The following is a 22978-nucleotide window of genomic DNA, read 5'->3' as shown; positions in this document are numbered from 1 at the left end:
CAGGTTACTTACAGGATTTTTGGGAACTACGGTTAGTATTGTTTTAACAGGTAAGTATTCCAGGTAAATTTCAATGATCGCTGTATCTGCAGGTAAGTTAAATATATATTGTTTACATCCTTAGGTTTACACTCATTCACTATCTCATTTCTTACCACTCTAATCACTTTTTTTCTAATTTCTCTAGCACTTGGCAGAAGCTATTTCGCAATCCTGCTAATATTTTGCACTTTACAGAGAATTTTTCTTAGATTAATTGGGATTAAGCTGTTGAACTACAATATGGAGCACTTTCTACAATGGTGATTTTTTTTCTATTTATTTACCTGCAACTCTTTTTCTATTCTGCCAAACATAAACGTCAACCGCTATGTTGGCAGTGTTGCTATATATGCTATGTCGTAACACCCCCGCCCGTAACATCCGGCACTTCCGGATTTACTGAATCTCTAGTATCGCTAAATTCACCGCACCACGTCTCTGTACGCTGCCATCAGAGGTCCTCACGTCCGCCTGTCTAACACGTCCATCGGCACCTTTTACTGTTGCTTCGATGATACCCCTTTTCCAACACTTCCGGTTCTTACCGTCGATAACAAACACCAAATCGCCCTTCTCTAGCGGTTTTTGCTCGTCGAACCACTTCGTACGCTGGTTGATCGTAGGTAGGTATTCCCTGCTCCATCTCTCCCACATCTTGTCGGCGAGATACTGCGAGCGCTGGTACCCGTTCCGGAGTGCATCTCCTGAGCTCGTAACTTGGCTATCCTCTTCGACGTCAGCGCTGGTCACCGTCCCCCGTAAGAAATGGTTCGGTGTCAGTGCCGCTGTTTCCTCTGCAGTTTGCGGTAAGTATGTCAACGGACGTCTGTTGATCATATCCGCTGCTTTTGCTAGTACTGTTACTAGTACCTCCTCCGTCAATTTCCGACCATCCATCAACGCACGCATTGCTTCCTTCACAGAACGCACCATCCTTTCCCAGATCCCGCCCATGTGCGGCGTACCGGGAGGATTGAAGTGCCAGGCGGTAACAGGACTGGTGAGTTCTTCTGCGCACTCTTGATTGATCCTCTTCATCTTCACTATTTCGTTATTTGCTCCCCTAAAGCACGTAGCGTTGTCCGAGAAAATGTGCGTTGGCTTGCCAAATTTACTCTGGAAACGACTAATTGCCATCCGACACGATACAGTGCTGAGGCTATGCACAACCTCCAGGTGCACCGCCCGAATTGTCAGGCAAGTAAATACCGCCACCCAACGTTTCTCTCTTCGCCGACCAATCGTTATCTCCAGTGGACCAAGATAGTCAATACCCACAGAATCAAAGGGCCTTTTATGAGCGGTTACACGTTCAACTGGCAACGGAGCCATTCTAGGAAAACTTGGAGAACACTTATTCACCTTACACCAAACGCAATTTCGTACCACTTGTTGTACTGCTGAATGTAGTTTCGGAATATGGAACCGCTGTCGCATTTCATTAAACACGGTCTCTGAATTTCCGTGCCCGAATTCTTCGTGGTAATGCTGAATGAGCTTCTTCGTAATCCCGTGTGTACGTGACAGAATAATGGGATATTTCCTGTCAAAGGATTCCGGAACTGCTTCTGCTAGTCTTCCTTCCATTCGCAGCACGCCCTCATCGTCAAGCACTGGCGAGCTCTTGTATATCGGACTGAACTTTTTGATCAGCTCCAAAGGCTCGCCCGTTTGGCGGTTCAAGTTTTTAGTGAGGGCACTCATTTCATCAGGAAAGCTGTCCCACTGCACCTGTCGCCACATAATCGTTTCTGCCTGCTGGAGTTCTTCCTTTGTAAGAGGAACTTGAACCGTGACATAGTTTATCATTCGATTGGTTAACCTCTTCTGTTTAACTGTAGCCGGCGTGGTCACCATCGGTTCACCCTTCACTTTTCGTCGACAATTGGCAACAAACCGCACTACATATGCCTTCACCCGAAGCAATTTTGTCCATCGGGATATAACCGTAGCGTCTATCACTTCGTGGAAGAGCACCACACCTCTAGCTTCTTCGTCCGTTTCGTCGAATACAATTTCATCTGTCGGCCACTCGCTTTGTGGTCGGTACAAAAACTCTGGGCCTTTGAACCATTCTCCGTCACTTTGCAACGGCGGACCATCACCCCATTTTGTCAGCACATCTGCTATGTTGAGTTTTGTCGGTATCCAACGCCAGTCCTTCGTTTGCGTTAACTCCCATATTTCTCCGACTCGAAAAGCAACAAATTGCTTAAATTTGTGTTGGTCAGAGTGTAGCCAACTGCATACGGTGCGAGAATCAGTCCAAAACACGGTGCGCAGGATCTTGTAAGAGTGCAGACTTAAAACGTTTTGGCACATGCGGGCCCCCAATAACGCGGCCATCAGCTCCAGGCGAGGAATTGACTGGCGTTTCAACGGTGCAACTTTTACCCTGGACATTATCAAGCTGCATTGCACTGTTCCCTTGACGACGGCGCGCAAGTATGCCACGCAGCCGTAAACGTGCTCGCTTGCATCAGTGAATATGTGGACTTCCAATGAATCCACTTCAGCGGTCAATGCTTTGCCGAGATAGCAACGTGGAATCCGAATAGCCTCGACTGCCGGTAACAAACCAGTCCAACGTTTCCACAAATTCCAGCACCTGACATCGATTTCTTGATCCCAGTCACATTTAGAGCGCCATAAATGCTGGATGATTATCTTTCCATGGATTGTGAACGGGGAGAGCAGCCCGAGTGGGTCAAAAAATCCCATCACACAGCTAGCGACGAGTCTTTTTGTTGGTCTTTTCTCTTCAAACAGGTACGGTAAAACTTCCACACGGTGCTTCGTCGAGAAAGCAAATTCGTCCAACATCGGATCCCAAATCACTCCTAAGACGCGCTCCTCGGAAGTGTGTTTATCTTGGTTAAAATGTACCGGCGACAACGGTTTCTCTTCGCCCACACCCTTCAATACGTCCAACGAATTCGATACCCAGTTGCGGATTTCGAAACCCGCCTTCGAATGAACGAAGCGCACCTCCTTGGCCAACTGCACTGCTTCAGCTGCATGATCGACACTGTCGAAATAATCGTCGACATAATGGCGGTTTATAATCGCCGTAGCTGCTCTTGGATACTGAGCGGCGAAATCTTCCGCGTTCTTGTTTTTCACGAATTGGGCCGAACAAGGGGAGCTTGTCGACCCAAATGTCGCTACGTCCATGACGTAAACGCTTGGTTTCATGTTCGCGTGCTTCCTGAACACAAACCGCTGTGCTTGCCTATCTTCTGTACGTATTTTAAGCTGGTGAAACATTTCTTTCAGGTCACCACCGAAAGCGATCCGTCGTTCGCGAAATCCGACCATAACCTTCACTAAAGGAACCAGCATATCCGGACCTTTTAACAGCTGTGAATTTAAAGACACTCCCTGCACAGTAGCTGCCGCATCCCACACAAGGCGCACTTTCCCGGGCTTTTTCGGGTTCTGCACGACGTTAAGTGGAAGGTACCAGGACTTTCCTGCTTCTGTTCCGTTCAACTCCTCCGCAGTAGCAACATGCGCGTAGCCTTTCAACTGGTACTCGTCGATTTGCCTGCACACGTTTTCATGCAGCTCGGGATTTTTTTCCAATCGCTTCTCCAGTTGCTTCATCCTTCGCTGGGCCATGGGAAAACTGTCAGGGAACCAATGATCATCTGTCTTCCATAGCAATCCAGTTTCAAAACGGTCGCCAACCCGTTTTGTAGTTTGCTCGAGTATTTCTCGTGCTCGTCTCTCCTCAGCTGTTTCTTGGGGGACTACTATCACCGACTCTTCCAGTGCGTAGTGACTTTTGAGCAATTCGTGTAAGTCTTCGTTGGAAATTCCTTGGTGGAAGCCGAGATAACCACCAGCTGCACCAGTTGCAGAATGTCTAGACCCATACACCGTCCACCCGAGTTTGCATCGAACAGCGATCGGTTCCACGGGTGTGCCTGCCTTTGCTTCCAACGGCGCGAAGGAGTGAATATTGTTTAACCCGATGAGTAGTTCTGGTTGACCATCATAAGACTCGATCGGCAATCCTCGCATATGGTCATATTGTGCGGCAAGTTCCTTAGAGTTCAACTTCTGACGAGGCAGCACGAGCTTACTAACAGTCCGGACACCATGTAACAGCAGCTTGTTTGCGCTCTCACCGACACCTGATGCCCACAAATTCATCCGCCGCGAATCCTTTTCCTCGCGTTTGACATCGGCTGTCCACTTTATCGTCAGTCTCTCTTGGACGCCAACCACACCTAACCGATCCGCTAGCTTCTTCTCTACCAGCGTGACCGAGGCACCTTCATCCAGGAAGGCAAGCACCGTTACCGTCTTTTCGCCACAGTACAGCTTTACAGGAACTATCCGGAATATTACGGTCGAATCACTGCGAATATGCGCGCTCATCCCTACCGCGCTTCCAACGGGGTGCATTAGCGGATTGTGACGCGCTCTACAATCGCCAATGTTGCAGCGTATTCGGAATTTACACTGACCGCCATGCTCGTTCAGGCACACATTGCAAAGTTTCTCGCGGGTAACTATCCTCAATCGTTCACTATACGGCATTCTCCCAAAGCGATCGCAGTGTCGCAGGCGGTGTCCTGTACTCTGGCATACTTTGCAAGGCTTCAACTCCCTTTGTGCCGTCGGAATAGCACCCGAACTGCTGGCTTCACTGTGGCTGAGCAGCACACCTTTACCTTTCGATTTCTTCATTCTGGACTGTGGAGCACCTTTGCATTGGTAACTCCGCATATCCTGCACGTCGACATCCGCATCGCAGGCATCGTCGACTATCTCCATTAGAAAATCGGTTAGAGTTCGTAGTGTAGGTTCTCCACCAGCATTTCTTCTTTGGTAGTGTACCCACTCTCGCTTTTCGCGGTCCGGTATTTTTGTGACAAGACTCTTAATAAGCAACGGATTTACAAGGTGTTGCCGAAGCCCTGCAGCTTCCAAATGCTCACAGAGCTGCTCCACCATGTTCCCAAACGGTATAAAACTTTTTAAGTTGTCTGGTTTTGGTGGTTCTAGCTCATTGACTTGGTCCAAGAACTCTTGAAGCAGTTGCTCCGGACGCCCATAATGCCGCCGTAGCTTTTCGATAACTCTTGGAACTGACTCGGGGAGAAGCAGCTGACCAGCCACCAGTTCCAATGCTCTACCTTCCAAACACTCCTGCAGCCTAACCAAATTTTCGTGGTTCATGTAGCCACAGGCATCGTTCGATGCTTTGTAAGTTGCATAAAACAATGGCCACTGCCTAGGTTGGCCCGAAAACTTCGGAAGCTTGGTCGGTAAACCTTTTCTCGCCACTAGCTGTGTTCGTGTAGGGCCAACTTGTTCTTGACTCAGCCTATTTTGGCTGACATCACCTACTTTCGTACAATTTTGCGGCGAATCGCCGCCACTAAACGGATTGGTGTGCTGGGTGCACTTCGAATCCTCATCGAACTCATCGTGATCGAGCTCCTCTTCTGCGTCTCTTTCGCTAGCCAACTTGTTGGCGTTCGCCTGATCCTGCTTCAGCGCTTCGTTTTTGCTTCCGATCGAAACGACCCTTTGTGGCTGTTTCGCGGCCGCCTTCGGGTTTTTGATTACAGAAAGGTCTTCCAATTCTCTATCGAGATCGGCCACTTGCTGCTCGAACGATCGCTGACTGGCTTTCATTCGCTCGATCTGTAACTTCTTCTTCTGTAGTATCTCTTCACGCAGAGCTCTCTTTTCTTCTTCTTCTTCTTCCCGCAGTCTGATCTCCATCTCCAACCTTTTTCTCTCAATGTCGCGTTGCATTCTTCTTTCCATCTTCTTCAGCTGCATTTCCGCCTCCAACTCTTCTTCCTGTCGCTTTCGCTGCTCCTCCAGCTCCTTCATTCTCTGTTCGGTGGCGGAGGTGCCCTCGCGTAAAGTGTCACTGGGTTTGTCAGACTCATCGGCGGCCTTTTTACCGCGAGCCTGCCTTTTGGCGTCCTTTTGCTGCTTCTGGTACTCCTGCTGGCAAGCTCTATTTTGGCAGTACCACTTTTCCGGAACCGAATCTTCCGCGACTCCAACACAACGGGAATGGAACCATTCCGCACAACCGTCACAACTAATCATTTGCTCGTCACGCGTTGACGGGCCACAAACCCCGCACGGGGTTGTTGTCAAATCAAGAAACTCCCTCTCCGTTGCAGCTCTAGGAGCAGAAGGCGCATCACGGGTTTCGTCCGACATCTCTTATGACCGGTTTTAGCCACTTCTTTTTGAGAATGTTCGGATATGAACCAGTTTTTTGTAGCAACCGATTAGTTTTCGGTAATGCTCAAACTAAATAATATATATTTTCGTTAGAATAAATTTAGAGAATAATTACTGATTACTTACAAGAAGTGGTTTCACTGATAACCGTTTAGACCTTCAACCTATCCTACGCTGATCTCAGTTTACCTATCAATGCACATCAGTTTGTTTATTTCCCTTCACTTAAATATTTATTTCAACTTACGGTTCGGCAATTTATTTGTGACTAGGGACAACTTGGGGTGAGCTACCCTACTTCTGACTTCTGCGGTTGCAAATGCTATTAGGAAATTTAATCTGGTAAGTATAAATTTTCGTTTTGTTTCAGGTTACTTACAGGATTTTTGGGAACTACGGTTAGTATTGTTTTAACAGGTAAGTATTCCAGGTAAATTTCAATGATCGCTGTATCTGCAGGTAAGTTAAATATATATTGTTTACATCCTTAGGTTTACACTCATTCACTATCTCATTTCTTACCACTCTAATCACTTTTTTTCTAATTTCTCTAGCACTTGGCAGAAGCTATTTCGCAATCCTGCTAATATTTTGCACTTTACAGAGAATTTTTCTTAGATTAATTGGGATTAAGCTGTTGAACTACAATATGGAGCACTTTCTACAATGGTGTTTTTTTTTCTATTTATTTACCTGCAACTCTTTTTCTATTCTGCCAAACATAAACGTCAACCGCTATGTTGGCAGTGTTGCTATATATGCTATGTCGTAACACGGGGGGTTTTGGAGGTAAGATGTTTTTCTATGGTGTACTGAGACCCCTTCTTCTTCTAAGAAGGGGGCTCCCATACAAATGAAATACAAATTTCCTCGTAATTCTAGAATTAATCAAGCAAATGAAACCAAATTTGGCATGTGGGGGTTTTGGAAGGCACGAAATTTTTCTATTGTATATTGAGACCCATCCGTCTTTTAACAGGGGGGGGGGGGGGTATTTTTTCTATGGTAGATTCGAACCTTTGCTTTCTTTGAGAAGGGGAGATCCCATGCGAATGAAATACAAATTGCTTCATAACTCGAGAACTAATCAAGCAAATGGCACCAAATTTGGCGTGTGGGGTTTTTTTGGAGGCATGAATTTATTTTGAATTTATTTATTTTATGATGCTTTGAGACCCCTCACTCAACCCTGTGGTAGGAGGATAATTCATTACCATTTCAACCTTTATGATGCACACAAGTGATTTTTAAATGAAATTTCTATGTCTCAATGGTTGCAGGCGTTGTACTTATGAACCCCCGTCCACGTATTTTCAAAGGCACCATTGCATTAAATGAAGAATTGAAACTGAATATTTTGCTCTTCTCTTTTAAAGATTCACTTAAACAATGGCACTCACATATTCTTATAAACATACTTATGCCAGAAATGCAGTTTACATTAGTCTTTGATCTAATGATCTGATATAGACCTACGTCACCCTTTCGTACAACCCTTAGGGCTGTATACCTTGTAGTTTTTTTGCTGGCGGCAATCTCACGAAGAGACTCAAAGTTACTTGTAATCTTTGTTGTAATGCTATTTTTCCTTCACTATCACGGAAACGTAGACGAAGACAACCAGCACACTACGGTATTTACTCAATCGCATTTTCTTTTTCTTTTAATTTTCGGAAATACAAATTATTGGTAACATGTCCATTTCTTCAAAAACGAATTTCGAATTTAATTCCGCGTGTAAAAATCGAAACGATCAATGCATTGCAATGTAATGTAATAATAATCAAGGAGACCAACAAGAATATCATGCCTTAGTTTGACTGAATTTGCTCATTAACGTTTATTACATTTTATTATAAATTATGGCAAGTAAAATGGGTAGAGCTTCGCTCAGTGTGTAAAAACAAGCCTCGTCTAGTTACTTGCGAAACTGGAATTCTAAACGCAAATCAACGTAGAAAAGTTTAATGTAATCTGCGGCGTGGTGTGTCACATGAAGCTCAGCATGCTCGCAGCAAAAACGCCACAGTGCAGGGCAATAACAGCTACTAATTACCGGTCATCTCTGCGCAACAATTCAACATCCGTTGGCGGCTTTGCAAGGCGCTTATCGTGAACAGATAAATCGATAGCATGCTGGCGGTGTTGGATAAAAGTTTTCCACCGTGGGAACTGTATTAACCAATGAATCAAAATAGGACTACGTAATAAAACGACTATGGGTTACACAATGTAGCATGGTTGAGATTTTTTGACGTAGGAATACGTCTTCCGGCAAGGGGGTTATTCCAAAAAACCTAGAAATGTGACCGTCATGAAAGGTGGTTAGGTTTCGAGCGCTTATAACTCTGCGATTTGCTAATCGATTTTTAAAATCTTTACTCAAATCGATCGGAAAATTTCCTTGGCAGCGACTTCAATAAACAAAACTATTGATTTGCAATTGCACACTATGGAAAAATTACTAAATGTTATGGTGTGTCTTATTTTTGTCATTTTCAGAACATATGCTAAGGTAACCAGGATTGTTACCAGCACCGACCGAGTTCAGCTTGATCATTACCATTGCAGCTACAGACAAACGTGCGCATAATAAAGAAGAGTAAATTAGATCCCGCCTATGAAAATTTAGTGGAAATCTTCTTTAGAGTCATATTCTACGCGATTTCTCAACTTTACAAGCAGAGACAACAACACTGTAACGTGCCGTAACTACACGCGATGTGACTACTGTATATCAGTTTTCGTGCCTTGACGTTTGCAGCTCAGGAAACAAAGCAAAACATATTCGAACAGAACGGAACCATATTGGATAGTTGGAAAGCAGTTTGCTTTTCGAGCATTGCCAGTACAGCTGCTGACCAACAACGTGCGCTTGGTACCCTTGATACAGACTAGGTAGATCTTTTGACGTAGAACTACGTCTTACTTTTTATAGAGTGGTATGCTAGGAAAGCAAAGATAATCGTGACACGAAAAAGTGATAGATTTTGAACGCGCATAGCTCAGCCAATTCTGAATAGATTTTTATGGTTTGCATAACATTCGAATCACAAAGGATGTGCCTTTTGTATAGTTTTCATTGAAAGATTCAATTTTGCAAGCAACTCCTGCAATTTCCAAAGTTGAACATTTTTTATAAATTCACGACAGTTTTCAGCACATCATTTCATTATTAGTTTTCGTTGCTAAGTTGGTTGGTGTTGCTTGGCGGTAGAAAGCCAAGTAGAAAGAGCACTTCCAGACGCTATAGGATAAAAATTATGAGCGCTGTGCAGCTACCAACACAGTATAGATTAAGAAGACAATCAGTGAATTGTAAAAAACGGTAAGACTGCTGGGAAGGACGGCATTCCAGCTGAAGTTCTAAAATCGACTCGAGTGTAAAAGCTATCGGGACATTACATTGCTCAATTCTACGTATAAAGTGCTCCCTCGTATCCTGTTCTGTAGATGGGGACCGTTAGCGGAGTCCTTTTTAGGCGGGTACCAAGCTGGTTTTCGTGAGGATCGCTTCACGACGGATCAGATATTTACCCTGCGTCAACTATTAGACAAGTTATGGCAGTTCAACTTGCAAACTCATCATCTGCTTGTGGACTTTAAAGCGGTGTACGATTCAGTCACGTAATGAGTTGTGGCAGATAGTGCTAGTACATGGTTCTCCTACAAAACTACTTTTACGCTGATTTGTGCGAAGCTGGATGGGTCAAAAACATGCGTCAGTATAGCGGGTGAGACCACAGCCGCTTTCGTGAGGTGGGATATACTGAATCAAGAGAATGCACTCTCTAACCTGCTATTACACATTGTTTTTGAAGGTGCAATACGAAGAGCAAACGTGAAGGAACGGGACTACCATCACGAAATCTCACATGATTTTGATTTTACGGGTGCCGTTGATATCATCGGAATCAACCGTAGTGTTGTTGTGGAAGAAGCCTTTAGACCTTTTGAATGGAAAGAAGCGAGATTGGGTCTTACTATTGATACCGTCAAGGCAAGTACATGGTTGCTGGCAGTGAACATGGGACATTGGGTCAATGGTGTTGATGCCGAGCAGGATGGGGAACAATATGAAATAGTGAAGGAATTCATATACCTTGGTACACTCCTGGCATGTGACAACGATGCAAGCTGCGAAGTAAAACGACCAATTGCAGCTGCGAATCGGGCTTCCTACGGATTACGTAGTCAACTGAAGCCCCGCAGTGTGCCAAATAACATAAAACTGGTGCTCTACAGAACACTAATCCTTCCGGTGACCCTCTACGGGCATGAATCATGTACGCTAAAGAAAGCTGATCGACGAGTACTTGGGGGTTTTGAGCGTAAAATTCTGCGATTTATCCCTGGTGGCAAAATAAAAAATGGAGTGTGGCGTATACGCCCATCCTCCCCCCTATTACGAAACCGCCTTCCCAATGCTGATTCCCTTATATTAAGGAATATGTGTGCCAAATTTGGTGGAGATCGGTCAAGGCGTTCTGGAGTCATGGTGGAACATACAAACATACTCACGCTCACTTTTATATATAGATGATGAGGGTAGTATGCAATGTGGTAGGTTGCGGTGGGCTGGGCTCGTGGCCAGGATGCCCGACGAAAGAGAAAAAAAGCCATGGCCGAAACTCCATGCATGCTTAACCCTAATGAATAAAGAGAATATTCCCTTGACATAGGTAGATATGTGGATAACACATCCACATGATAGTGCTATCGAGTTTTTCTTAGGTAACAATAACTTTTTGCGTACTGTAGAGACTTTTACAGTACGATATTCTCGTGATAACAAATAAGTGCAGCATACACTGCACTTTGGCTAGATACGACTATGATATCTTTGAGAAATTAGGTATGTGGGCATTTTTTTTAATTTGAATTTGGAGTCGTTTTATGAAAAATAAATTTCCTTTGTAACTATTTCAATTTACCTTCAATCTATCAATAGCTATCAATAATAGGAAATGGAGCTGAGAATACGCTATGCAACACATTTAATGTATGAAACGCTCGCAGCACAGACAAGTAATTAGTGTTATACTTGTAATCACAACACTAATTAATTTAGCCTTACCACCTGGCATTGGCAAGGATTAGAAAATGGTCGAAAGCGGGAAGCTCATGCATTTCAAGATCATCTTGAGAAAGTTTCGCGAGGCAATAATTTGAATCGCTTATCAACCGATTTGAAACCATCCGGCCGGTCGGGATGGTTAATCCATGCATGCAAAGCTTGTCCACAATCATTATTGTGATTATCGAAATGGGAATAAAATTGATTTAATTTACTCGCTGCCCACATTACCTATGCGCTTCTTTCCGCTTCTGTCTGCTGCGCGTATCAACAACAACGATATGCGACAACTCCCAGTAACATGAAGTGCTTGAGTTGAGGTTGTGGAGCGACACCACGTTATAACTAATTATAACGTGGGAAACTGTATTCTCTAAGCCGTTTTCCCATCTGCACACATTACATTACTCGAACATCGCGAAGGGCAGTAAGCGATGAAATGAAACCGAAAGGATGTCTGGCCACAGGCGCAGAGGGCTCTACCTCCTGGGATATCAACGGAATAAAATAGGAGGGCAACAGCGACCGATGTTGGTGGCAGGCTGCTGGTCTTTGCATTGGTATGCTAATCGCAATCATACCAGCCACCGCCTAGCTTCGTGACACCGTGCGCAACGATTGCCTACGGCTGGCTTCTGGGGATCAGACGCATTTGCGATCGATTAATAGCAGTGCCTATATATGATTAGAAAGTGGTAGCTTACCTGAAGCGACTTGGAGTAATTTCTCGAGTCGCAAACACGCAGTCTGCTTTGATAACAGCCGTGATACACAAATGTGATGCTTATATACCACTTTTAGCGATCATTTTTTATGGATCCATTAGTCACCGCAAGTAAGTACCGTAGCAGAGGGTATCCGGCAAAAACTCTAATAACGATTTCTGGTAGTCTAACTTCTAAGAAGAGTCTTTATGAAGTCGTACTTTGCTGCCAATCAACTCTTCTATAAGGCCATTGTTTTTCAATAAAGATTATACGGCTTCCACCTTGCACTTGCAGCTCACTTTACCGCGCCGCTAATTCGTAAATTATACAAATTGTATGTCTTTTATGCTCCATTCAGGTACTCACTAGAAGCAATCTTTCGCAGCTGCCGATTAAGTCATGTTTGGATGAAATTAAGTCATTTCGTTTACCTTGTAAATTACATTTTCAGTTTCTCACTGTCTAACATCATATCATAACAAAATCGAAAGCTACTGATCGTCTGTCTGCTGATGTTTTCTCCATAAATTATTCTTGGAAGTTATAAGGCCAACCCAAAACATTGCAACAGATTAAACTCAACTAGCAAATACGAAAAAAGGGCGTTCCTAAACTGATGCAGCGCAGCGAACATCCACTACAAGACCTCTAATTAGGCAATTTATGACATTTACGATGTGTCTGATTGTTTTCCACCTGAAATTATCGGCAATAAGATTGGTCTCGGTTGCGGGTCGTGTTTCGCGAGCGAAATTTGGCGAAAAATGTGCGCTGAATCCTTTTCATGCATGAGCCTAATTGCATAAAAACCAAGACAAGGCAAAACGCCGTTGATTGAATCGAACGAGAGTGCAGGTTCGATTATTGATGTTGATAATAAATTTAGCTGACCTGAAAGTATCGACTGTATCGATTTTTGCAGCTGATCGTATTTTTATCTTCCGCAGGAACATTAATGAACGGCGAGAGCATTTATCGAGGAAAATTATTGCATAATCCACCGATTAATTATAATGTAGTCATGAATTCTGTTGAAACAATTTAACTATAGTTGCAACATTTATCAATTTGAGATAAGCGGGACGATTTTTTCATTATATTTTCATTATATAAACCAGGTTCAATTCTAATATATCTAGATCTAATATATCTATAGTCGATTGGTTTCTTAAATCAGTTGATAATTTCTGTCTATTTCAGTCTTATCGTAACAATCTGTTTATTATGTGTAATTGGCGAAAATCTGTATTGTATGCATACTGATTCTGTACAGGCGATTTCTTTCGAATATCTGTTAAACACAGAATAATCTGTACATGTGGCAATCCAGGTGACCAGTTTACAACTCTGCAAAATGGTTATCGTTTTTCTATGAACTTTTAGTCAATAGTGTTGTCTTATCCTAAGTACCTCACTGTATTTAATATCAATATTAAATATTTGAGAGAAAAACCCATTATAATAACCGTGTACACATCTATGTTTCCGTTACCCACAATGCATTGAAATCAACTTACAATGCTTTTTTTATGTTTCCATACAGTATTTACACTTTGGTAATGTGATAATCTGTTTCCGTTGCACAATTTCAGTATAAATCTGCTGCATTTTTTGTCGTTCCAGTGGCAAAGTGTTGCTTATGGAACAGTTTAAAGCAACATAATTTAGGTCACTGGTGGTTGCCGACACCACACTTCCATACTGGCAAAAATCGAGACCATATATTACTCTGCCATTGCGAGTCGAAATTACCTACTAGAGGTAGTTAAATTTTATTGAATTTTATCAATATCCGTACACTGCCGCACCGCTCCAGTCTGCGTTCCAGAAAGAATGCTCCACGTCCACGTCCAATAAGAAATCGGTCATCCTTAACAGCAGTTTGATATCCCCGAAAGGGGTTTTACCATTGAATCGATGGATTGATCGATCCAGTGCACAAGGTAACGACACTAAAGTTAATGATTGTAATTTTGTCGAAAGTTTTAAGCAGCAAATTCTGAATTAAATGGTTGAGTGCTTGATTTTTCTTACGTTTTCGGTCGATTTGTAGGTAAGTACGATGGAGATGCTCTTTTTGGTTTCATCGTCGTAAACGGTATTATTAAAACAAGGTTACTTAATTATGGTGGTTACAAGCACTTTAATAAGACATAAAAGAAAATATCGTAATGAATTCTACGGCAGACTTTGAACTACAGTGCTTCATACTGTTGACTCACCTAATTTTACATACCTATTTGATATTATTAACAAACACACCTAATCGAACACATAATACGAAAAGTTATTGGTGCATATTGATCATGCAATATAAATGAAGGACATGCGTTTTATTTTCTATCTGTTGATTTTCCGCTGTATCTTAAAAATTACTAAACAATTCATACGCTCAAATTTAAATTTTGGTAATTACGAAACAAAAGAATCAAAATTTCGTTACTTCATTCCGTTTTCGTAATTTGACCTTCTGCTTTATATTTGACCAATTGTTAACAACCAACCGTAATATACAGTAGAATTGCGGAGCTATTGCAACAAGATCTTAGTAACTCGAACATTGTCTCTCAGTCGAGATTCGAACGCATGGCGACTAGCTTTTTAGACCAACCTCGTACTTTGGGTCTTATGACTTTATGTAGTAAGTTAGATTACTTAGAGTCTAGAATCTCAAACATGAGTTTCCAGCTTTACCATTTATGCACTACAAAGTACATTTGGTATGTTTTCATAGCCTGAAATATGCATATATTATGCAATTTGAGTTTTTGCCCAACAGCATACAGACCCAATTAAGCGTGTAGGGCGCTATATCTCTGCATATTAGCGTTGGTAAGAGGAAATGCTTATCAACTTAGGGAATAGCTAATAGCTAAACGAGCTAATGTTTCATTATGCTTGATTTTTATTTCCAGGTAGAATAAATTTAAGTTGTAACATGGTTTTAGAACCACTATAAATCTCACATGTGCATAGTATTTTTCCATTACCATTGGATATATTAAATTTATAAAAAATATATTATATATCTTATTTTCGTAATTATTGGTTTTACAAGAAAATTTTCGAGTATCAAGGTCAGTCTCATATAACTGGCGCTTACATACTGAGTGTCGTTTCGTATAGCAATTTCGCATCGTTTTCTTTTGTGCCTCGCTCGTTGCATTTTTCCAGCAGCGTTTATTTCTAAAAGTGATTTTGAATTAGCTTGGGCTCACTTAACATTGACGTGTTTATAAACCGTGACTTATATTGAAGGGTTATAAACGAGGTATCTCGCGCATTGACATCGTGAAACAGGATAGCTAGGAACACAGCGCGCGTAATTTCCATTATATGATTATTGAATATCAAAAACTTGATAGCCTTTGAGCAGCTCCCCGATAGTGTTTAGGATTTTTAGTATATTTTATGATCGAAGGATGCCAAAAGGTATCTCGCGCAGCTATGGTTTTTTATGTAATTGCCAAAATAAACCCGTTTGTCTCAGGACGGCTTTCTAACTCGCTAACTCGCTAACTGCTCGCGCGCGATTTCGGCCAGGTCAAGTAGGTTGATAGCACATAACCTTTGGTGTTGGTAAACTTATTTCTCATAGCTTTTTTGTTATATCCATATTTCGGATTGCCTAAAATTGAAAAGCATAATGAAACCACTTTAAATACCAAAAATAAAATGAAAATAGAAAGTATCTTAAAGTTAATACATCATTATGATCCAATAAAACACCTTTATAACACAACAACGTCATAAAGAAGAGCATAATACAACTATGACCTATAAACCCAAAGACTATAAATAAGTGCAACGGCAGAAGTAATTAATCAAATCTTTAAACTACACAAAAACAATAACATCAATGAATGGGATGGTCCATCAGGGTACTTGTTTGAAGCAGTGTGCTTAGGGAGAGTGGTCAACTTCCTAAGGTTAACCTTGGCCCGGCTAACAACACATTGTGGATAATGAGCGGGCCCTTTTCCCCACCTATTGGGGTCATTCTGCATTGGGAGGAGATTACTTAACGATTGACTCATGTGATCTAGTTTCTGGAAGAAGATTCTTAAATACCCCTGGTACGTGCAAGTGATGTTGTTTGCCGACCGATTCCTTTTTGGCCCTTCATACAGGAGCTGGTAAACGTGACCAATCGTTATGTTTGTACAATTCCCCTTGTCAAAATAGGCCCATTGCTATGAACAGTTGTTCTGCTAAGATAGGTGGTAGTCCTCATACATACAACAGCATACAACAGACCCAATTGTTGTCCACCTGATAAACCTCTTTTGCCTAATATTGCACACGTTCAATCCAATTGTTGCACGGCAAAGAAAAAAAGAAATACCAGTACAGAAAATTGACTCTTTAAAAACAGATCTACCAATTAAAAGTACCATACCGTTACCATTTTGTCACGTATTTGATTTCAATCATCACCGAACAATCGTTTACTAGAACAGGTACAAATAATTGCATTGAATTAATATATGTATTAATGAATATTAATATAATTTTGTTTTCCGGTATCTTTCCTTTTTCAAATTTAAACACAGTACCTATACGTTTTTGGTTGGGATTTTGTTTTTTCAAAAGTAAAGTTTTTCGTTTTTTTTGCATTCCATCGCATACGAGAAACCTCAACTTTTAAGTTCTTTTAGCAACAACTTTCTCCTTTTCCTTTAATAGAGGCTGAAGCATTGTTTTGCATTATAATTTTCATTTCTCAAGAATTTCTCATAACAAACTTCCACACACATTGCTCCACTAATCGACTGTGGATTACAGATACGAAAATTATTTCCTATTCACTAAAGTTGTTACACGCCGGTAATATCATTAGGCTTTTGCGGAATTAGTCTCTAGAGAAATCGATAATTATTGGTATAATTTTAATCAGACATCCAAATAGTGGTAATTTCAATAAGAGTTGAATCAAGTAAGAATGGTTAAGTAGGGCCTAGCTTAGCGGCATTTGCGGATGGTGTGCAAGAAATGAACAAAATCCTAATTTTTTCCAATTATTAACCACTATGCATTAGAGCACAAAACTATTAACATATAGTTATTTAGGATTACCTACGAATGGCCGAAACACAAAGGGCCGTAATTACAACTGGCATAATATATCTAATAGCCGAATCACGAATGGCCGAATCACAAAAGACCGAACGTCATATTCGGCTGAAAATATTCACGGCCTTCAACCTGCAAAAACGTGGGGTACATGCTGTCCTTACTCGCTGTCGCTCGTTCGGAATTATCTAAGAGATAATCCTTACTAGTCAGTAGACCTAGGAAAATGCATGCACTTACATAGAAGAGGTTTCAGCAGGGGGGCTGCTAGTACCCACCCCGCAGTTGCCGGCGCTTCCGACGGCGGGTCACCGGCGCACACTCGCGGCCTGCGGCCGTCTCTCCCTGAATCATCTAGGAAACATTTGCTACTAACACGGTAAATAGGTCTCGCATTATAATGAACGAATTTCATTTGCGCTTAGGGGAACAAAGTACTATCAATCATCTATACTCTAAAGTAAATAGTTGTGTTGCTTATTTTGTTTCTTGTTTGATTAAAGTTATTTGTTAACTACTTGCCAATTCATGTTTTGCCTTTCTACTATATAAATATATAGTATAAAGGTATAGAAATCACTTGGAAAACCGGAAATGGGAAGAAGGTCCTGCGGGCCGAATGTTATATACCATTCGACTCAGTTTCGAAAACTGAGCATTTTCTGTGTGTGTGTATGTATGTGTGTGTGTGTGTGTGTGTGTGTGTGTATGTAACGCTTTTCAATCTCACTCACTTTTCTCGGAGATGGCTGGACCGATTTTAATGTTCTTAGTGTCAAATGAAAGGTCTAGGTGTCCCATTGGTCGCTATTGAATTTCATACTGATCGGACTTTTAGTTCAAAAGTTATGTATAAAAATACGAAAAATATGGGACTTCATTATCTCATAGAACCCTTTACCGATTTGAACAAAATTGATTGCATATGAAAGAGGAGCCTTACAAACCCTTAACTTCCAAATTTCATGATGATTGGACTTGTAGTTTGAAAGTTACATAAAGAAATGTGAAAAAATAGTATTTAAAACATATTTTTGTAACATTTAAGAATTAATTCAATGAAAAACATCACACATTTTATTATTATTTGAAAATTACTGCTGAGATCTATCAAACGAAACCGAGTTATTTGAAATCGGACGGTTCATTCAAAAGTTATTCAAACTTTAACATTTAAGCCCCGTATATTAAACCGTTAAAACGTGTGAAATCAAAACGTATCAATCAAATGTTGCTTGTATTCAATGTGTGCGATGTATGTATGTATGTATGTATGTATGTATGTATGTATGTATGTATGTATGTATGTATGTATGTATGTATGTATGTATGTATGTATGTATGTATGTATGTATGTATGTGTATGTGATGACAATTTGCAATGAAATTCAAGAAAAGTGAGAAACATGTCAATAGTCAGCAGTGTTTGAAGCCTTAGTGGAATACGAACTCTGAAATAAAAGAAAAGAAAAAAACTTTTACCGACTAAATTCCACTATTTAATATTTATTCGCGACAGATACGTATACGCTTTGAAATAAGACACTGATGAAGCCTGCACGTCGTAGGTGAACTACGTATCTGTTGCAAGTAAATATTAAATAGTGGGATTCAATCGAAAAGTTTTATCTTTTCTTTGATTTCAGAATTTAATAGTCATTTTCTTCACTTGCTGTTGCTCACAATTGTACAAGAAAAGCAAAAAGCGGAGGGAGAAAAGCAGTTAATTTAAGTATATAAGTATAGTGGTGTATAGGATCAAAATACTAGTGAGTTGATTTTTCCAAATAAATTTATACAAATTTCAAACAAATTTTGCGCATCAATATATGCTCTTTTCAATCCATAGATACTAGAGCTTAGAAATGTTATATGAAAAATAGGAAGTAAACGTTGCACGGTAGTAACTTTGTAAGATTTGTTTTCGTTAGTGACATTTTAAAGGACAGATGTCTTATGTCATGTATCATGTTTTAATAAATAAATCAAAAATGACAAGCACTGGAAATCATATCGATCATATTTCTCATTATCAAGCATGTTTATGGCGCAGTTTTTGCACTATTTTTCGACCTCATCTTGTTTTCCTAATCCTCTAACATTGTAAAAACGATGCGATCAAGCTAATGACTATCTTTTCATGAAAGTACATTCAAAAGAAGGTCAAGTTTTGATTTTCATGCAAAAATAATTATCTGAAGGAGCGCCAGCTAAGAAAAAGTTCAATTTCTCTTTTTCATATCTAATGCTCTATTCAGTTATTTTTTCTAATTCAGATATATTGCAAAATTGAAGCCAAGCAAACTAATAGTAAAATTTTGAGATTAATCATTTTGTTGTAGGTATCCTTTTTCTTCAAAAGCGAAGTATAATAATAATTTTTCTGAACTCTTGTTTTTCAAAGATGCTAACTTTTGAACGCATGATATTAATATCAAAATATCAAAAAAAAAATCTACCCTATGGGCTAAAACCACTCAAAAAAAAATATCAAAAAATCTGCTATGAAAACATTGTCAGTTCAAAACAAGTTTCGTATGTGGCTCTGAAACCCGAAAGTTAAGGCCGACCGATTATAAAACTAAATAAGGTGTTCATCAAATAACATAAATGACGCTTACAAATATTTACGCACCCAAGGAAAGAAAATATAATTATTCTTCGCAATACGTTGTGAATTTTACTGGCAAATAAGGATTTTGAGGAATACGGAACGGATATTTAAAAATATAGTCAAGTTAATTATAGATGTTCCTGAGAAATTAAATAATTATTATTGTGGCAGTAGAAAGGCTAGGTCACGCCGCTAGGTGGATTAATTCGGGTTTTTTATTGAATAGTTATTTGGGCATTCCGAAAAAATTCGGCCTTTCGTGATTCGGCCATTCGTGATTCGGCTATTCGTGATTCGGCCTTCTGTGACTGCTGTTAAAATTCGGTCATTTGGATTTCGGTCATTCGTGATTCGGCCGTTTGTGTTTCGGCAATTCGGTACCAGCCCGTTATTTAATTAATCAAACCTTATGAATGCGGCTATTTCGAAAGGCAAAGTAAGTAATATGGGGAAAATTTGCTTTTTGTTGAGATCTAAAAGCTTAAATTGGATGAGTGATTTCTTAATCCAAACTGTAAGTTTTCGATGTATTTTGGCTCAACTAAGAGATGAATTTTATGACGTAATTTTTCTATTCCTAATATTCATTTGCTAACAATCATGTTTAACCATGTCTGTAAGTAATGACATATATTTGTGTTTTGATTGTTTGGAGTGCCGCTGCCGCGATAATATAGATATTCTCAGATATTATTCAAAAACCGAAAAATGGGCAACAATTGGGTGGTGGGCAACAATTGGTAAACTACCCTAGTACCACAGCAACACAACCGACGAACTTGAAGTAGGTAAAGTGACTTTATACAAAAAATGTTCGTGCTGTTGCTGTCGTACAACAACAGATAAACAGTCAGTCCACAATCATGGATCTCACACTCTTGTGGGTCATTTAAACTCTATCTGCTGATTAGCGGGTTATACAATGTACCAAATATAACCATACGGGCTAAAATAAGTCCATTGCGTTACAACCGCATTGCTCTGAGCTTTTTCTAGAAAGTTTTGATATTTTTACTATAGAATTTCTGAAGAGCTTCGGTGCGCCTCGCATTATTTTTTGTTGCGTGTTATTCGGAGTATTGATTGTATTCTTTACCTATAAAAATGTATTTCTGTCTGTTTGTCAGTATGTTCCTTGTAGAATTGAAAACTACTAAACCGATCGGCGTGAAAATTTGCATGTAGGGGTTTTTGGGGCCGGGGAAGGTTCTTATGATAGTTAAAGACATACAAATGAAACACAAATTTCTGCATAACTAGGGAACTAATCTAGCAATTGGAACCAAATTTGGCATGTGGGTGTTTTTGGAGGCAAGAATTTTGAATTGAGACCCCTCCCCCCTTTAGGAAGGGAATTATGACCCCCCTCCCCTTTAAGAGGGTGGCTTCCATACAAATAAAATACAAATTTTCTCTTATCTCAAGAACTAATCAAGCAAATGGAACCAATTTGGCAATGGGCGGTTTTAGGAGGCAAGAGTTTTTTTTGATGAATTAGGACCCTTCCCCCTTTCAAGAGGAGGGGCTCCCATATAAATGAAATACAAATTTCCTCATAACTCGAGAATTAATCAAGCAAATGGAACCAAATTTGGTATATGGGGGATTTGGGAGTCTTGAATTTATGCTATGATGGTTAGAGACCTCTCACCCCTGTGGTAGGGGGATAAGGACACTCATACAAATAAAACAGAAATTTTTACGTAACTCAAAAACTAATCGAACTCGAGAAATTCGCGACTCTTCTGTAAAATGTTTGTTAATAACACGGCCACAAAAACTATCTAGAGTAATACTAGATCATTCAACCGTTCTGCCGTCGGAAGCTGGGGTAGGGACCATCCCAGGTAACCAATAAGCATTAACATAAGCAGCAAACCAGCATATCTGGCATTTTACACTACACGTTGTTATATATTAGCTTTTTGACTGCATAAGTGTTGTAAATTGGCATGCAAAATTCTATTCAAATTCTTTGTGTCGGTAATTAGCTGTAAATTAGCATTGTCAGCACTATAAAAAGATTAGCAGTAAAGTAGCTGGCTGGCAAAGGGTGAACATGTGCATTCCATAACCTCTGTTCATTAACTCCTATTCCTACCTCCACGAGGTGCCGGCTGGGGTACGCAACTTCGGTTGTCGTATGCTAACAGGAAAGGGGGCACAGTGGCTCCCGCCCACATTAAGATGGCAGCCCCATCAGCGGGATAAGGACCTTAGGTTAACAGCCTACTGTACCAGAACACACAAAAAGTTAATGAAAATGAAAGAAGAAATCTCTCCGGATTATTGGCAACGACCTTTAGCATGAAAACACGGACACGAATCGGAACATGGAATATACTGACCCTTGCCCAGCAGGGCAAGCTGGCTCAACTTGCAAGGGAAGCTAGCCGCCTGAAGCTTGAAATCCTGGGGCTGAGCGAGGTCCGCTGGCCGGGTACTGGCGAACACAGGACATCATCCGGGCAAGTCTTGCTCTACTCTGGCATACGAGGTGAAAATGCTACTCGAGAAAGAGGAGTTGGATTCCTACTGAGCCCAGGGGCACATGCGGCCCTGATGAAGTGGGAACCAATAAATGAGCGAATAATCGTTGCCAGATTTAGAACACGGGTTAGGAACCTTACGGCAATCCAGTGCTATGCGCCAACAGATGCTGCCGACCTGCAGGAGAAAGAGAGCTTTTACAGCCAGCTGAACAGCGTGGTTGAGAAAATCCCGAAGGGGGACATCCAAATTCACATGGGCGACTTCAACGCGAAGATTGGCTCAAACAACGTGGACCTTGAACGCGTCATGGGACGCCATGGCCTAGGAGAGATGAGCGAAAACGGGGAGCTGTTTACAGAATTCTGTGGTAATAACGACATGGTCATTGGTGGATCGCTCTTCCCCCATAGACCAGTACATAAAGTCACGTGGGTTTCCCGCGACGGCCGAACAGAAAACCAAATCGACCACATCTGCATCAGCCGGAAATGGAGAAGGAGCCTTCTTGATGTACGCAACAAACGCAGCGCTGACATTGCATCCGACCATCATCTTGTTATCGCTGAGATACGTCTGCGCGTCGCACGTGTCCAACGACGGGAGGAGAAAGTTGGGTGCCGCTACGACGTCCGCCGATTGGAGAATCCTGAGGTGAAAAGGGCCTTTGTTGAACAACTGGAATCTCGAGCCTCGGAGTTGCCATCTGGTGGTACCGTCGAAGAGCAATGGACCGGCATCAAGAACGCCTTC

General features: G+C 41.1%; 1 protein-coding gene across 1 annotated transcript; it reads right to left on the bottom strand.

Annotated features, from left to right (window-relative positions):
• Positions 1 to 438: 438 nt before the first annotated feature.
• Positions 439 to 6240, bottom strand: LOC128735757 (uncharacterized). The gene has a single exon (XM_053830246.1). The coding sequence runs from the start codon at positions 6238 to 6240 to the stop codon at positions 439 to 441; it is 5802 nt and encodes a 1933-aa protein (XP_053686221.1).
• Positions 6241 to 22978: the final 16738 nt, after the last annotated feature.

This window comes from Sabethes cyaneus, chromosome 2 (assembly GCF_943734655.1).
Source record: "Sabethes cyaneus chromosome 2, idSabCyanKW18_F2, whole genome shotgun sequence".
Taxonomy (NCBI): Eukaryota; Metazoa; Arthropoda; class Insecta; order Diptera; family Culicidae; genus Sabethes; species Sabethes cyaneus.
The sequence above is the reverse complement of the archived record's forward strand: the minus strand, read 5'-3'. Positions and strand labels throughout refer to the sequence as shown.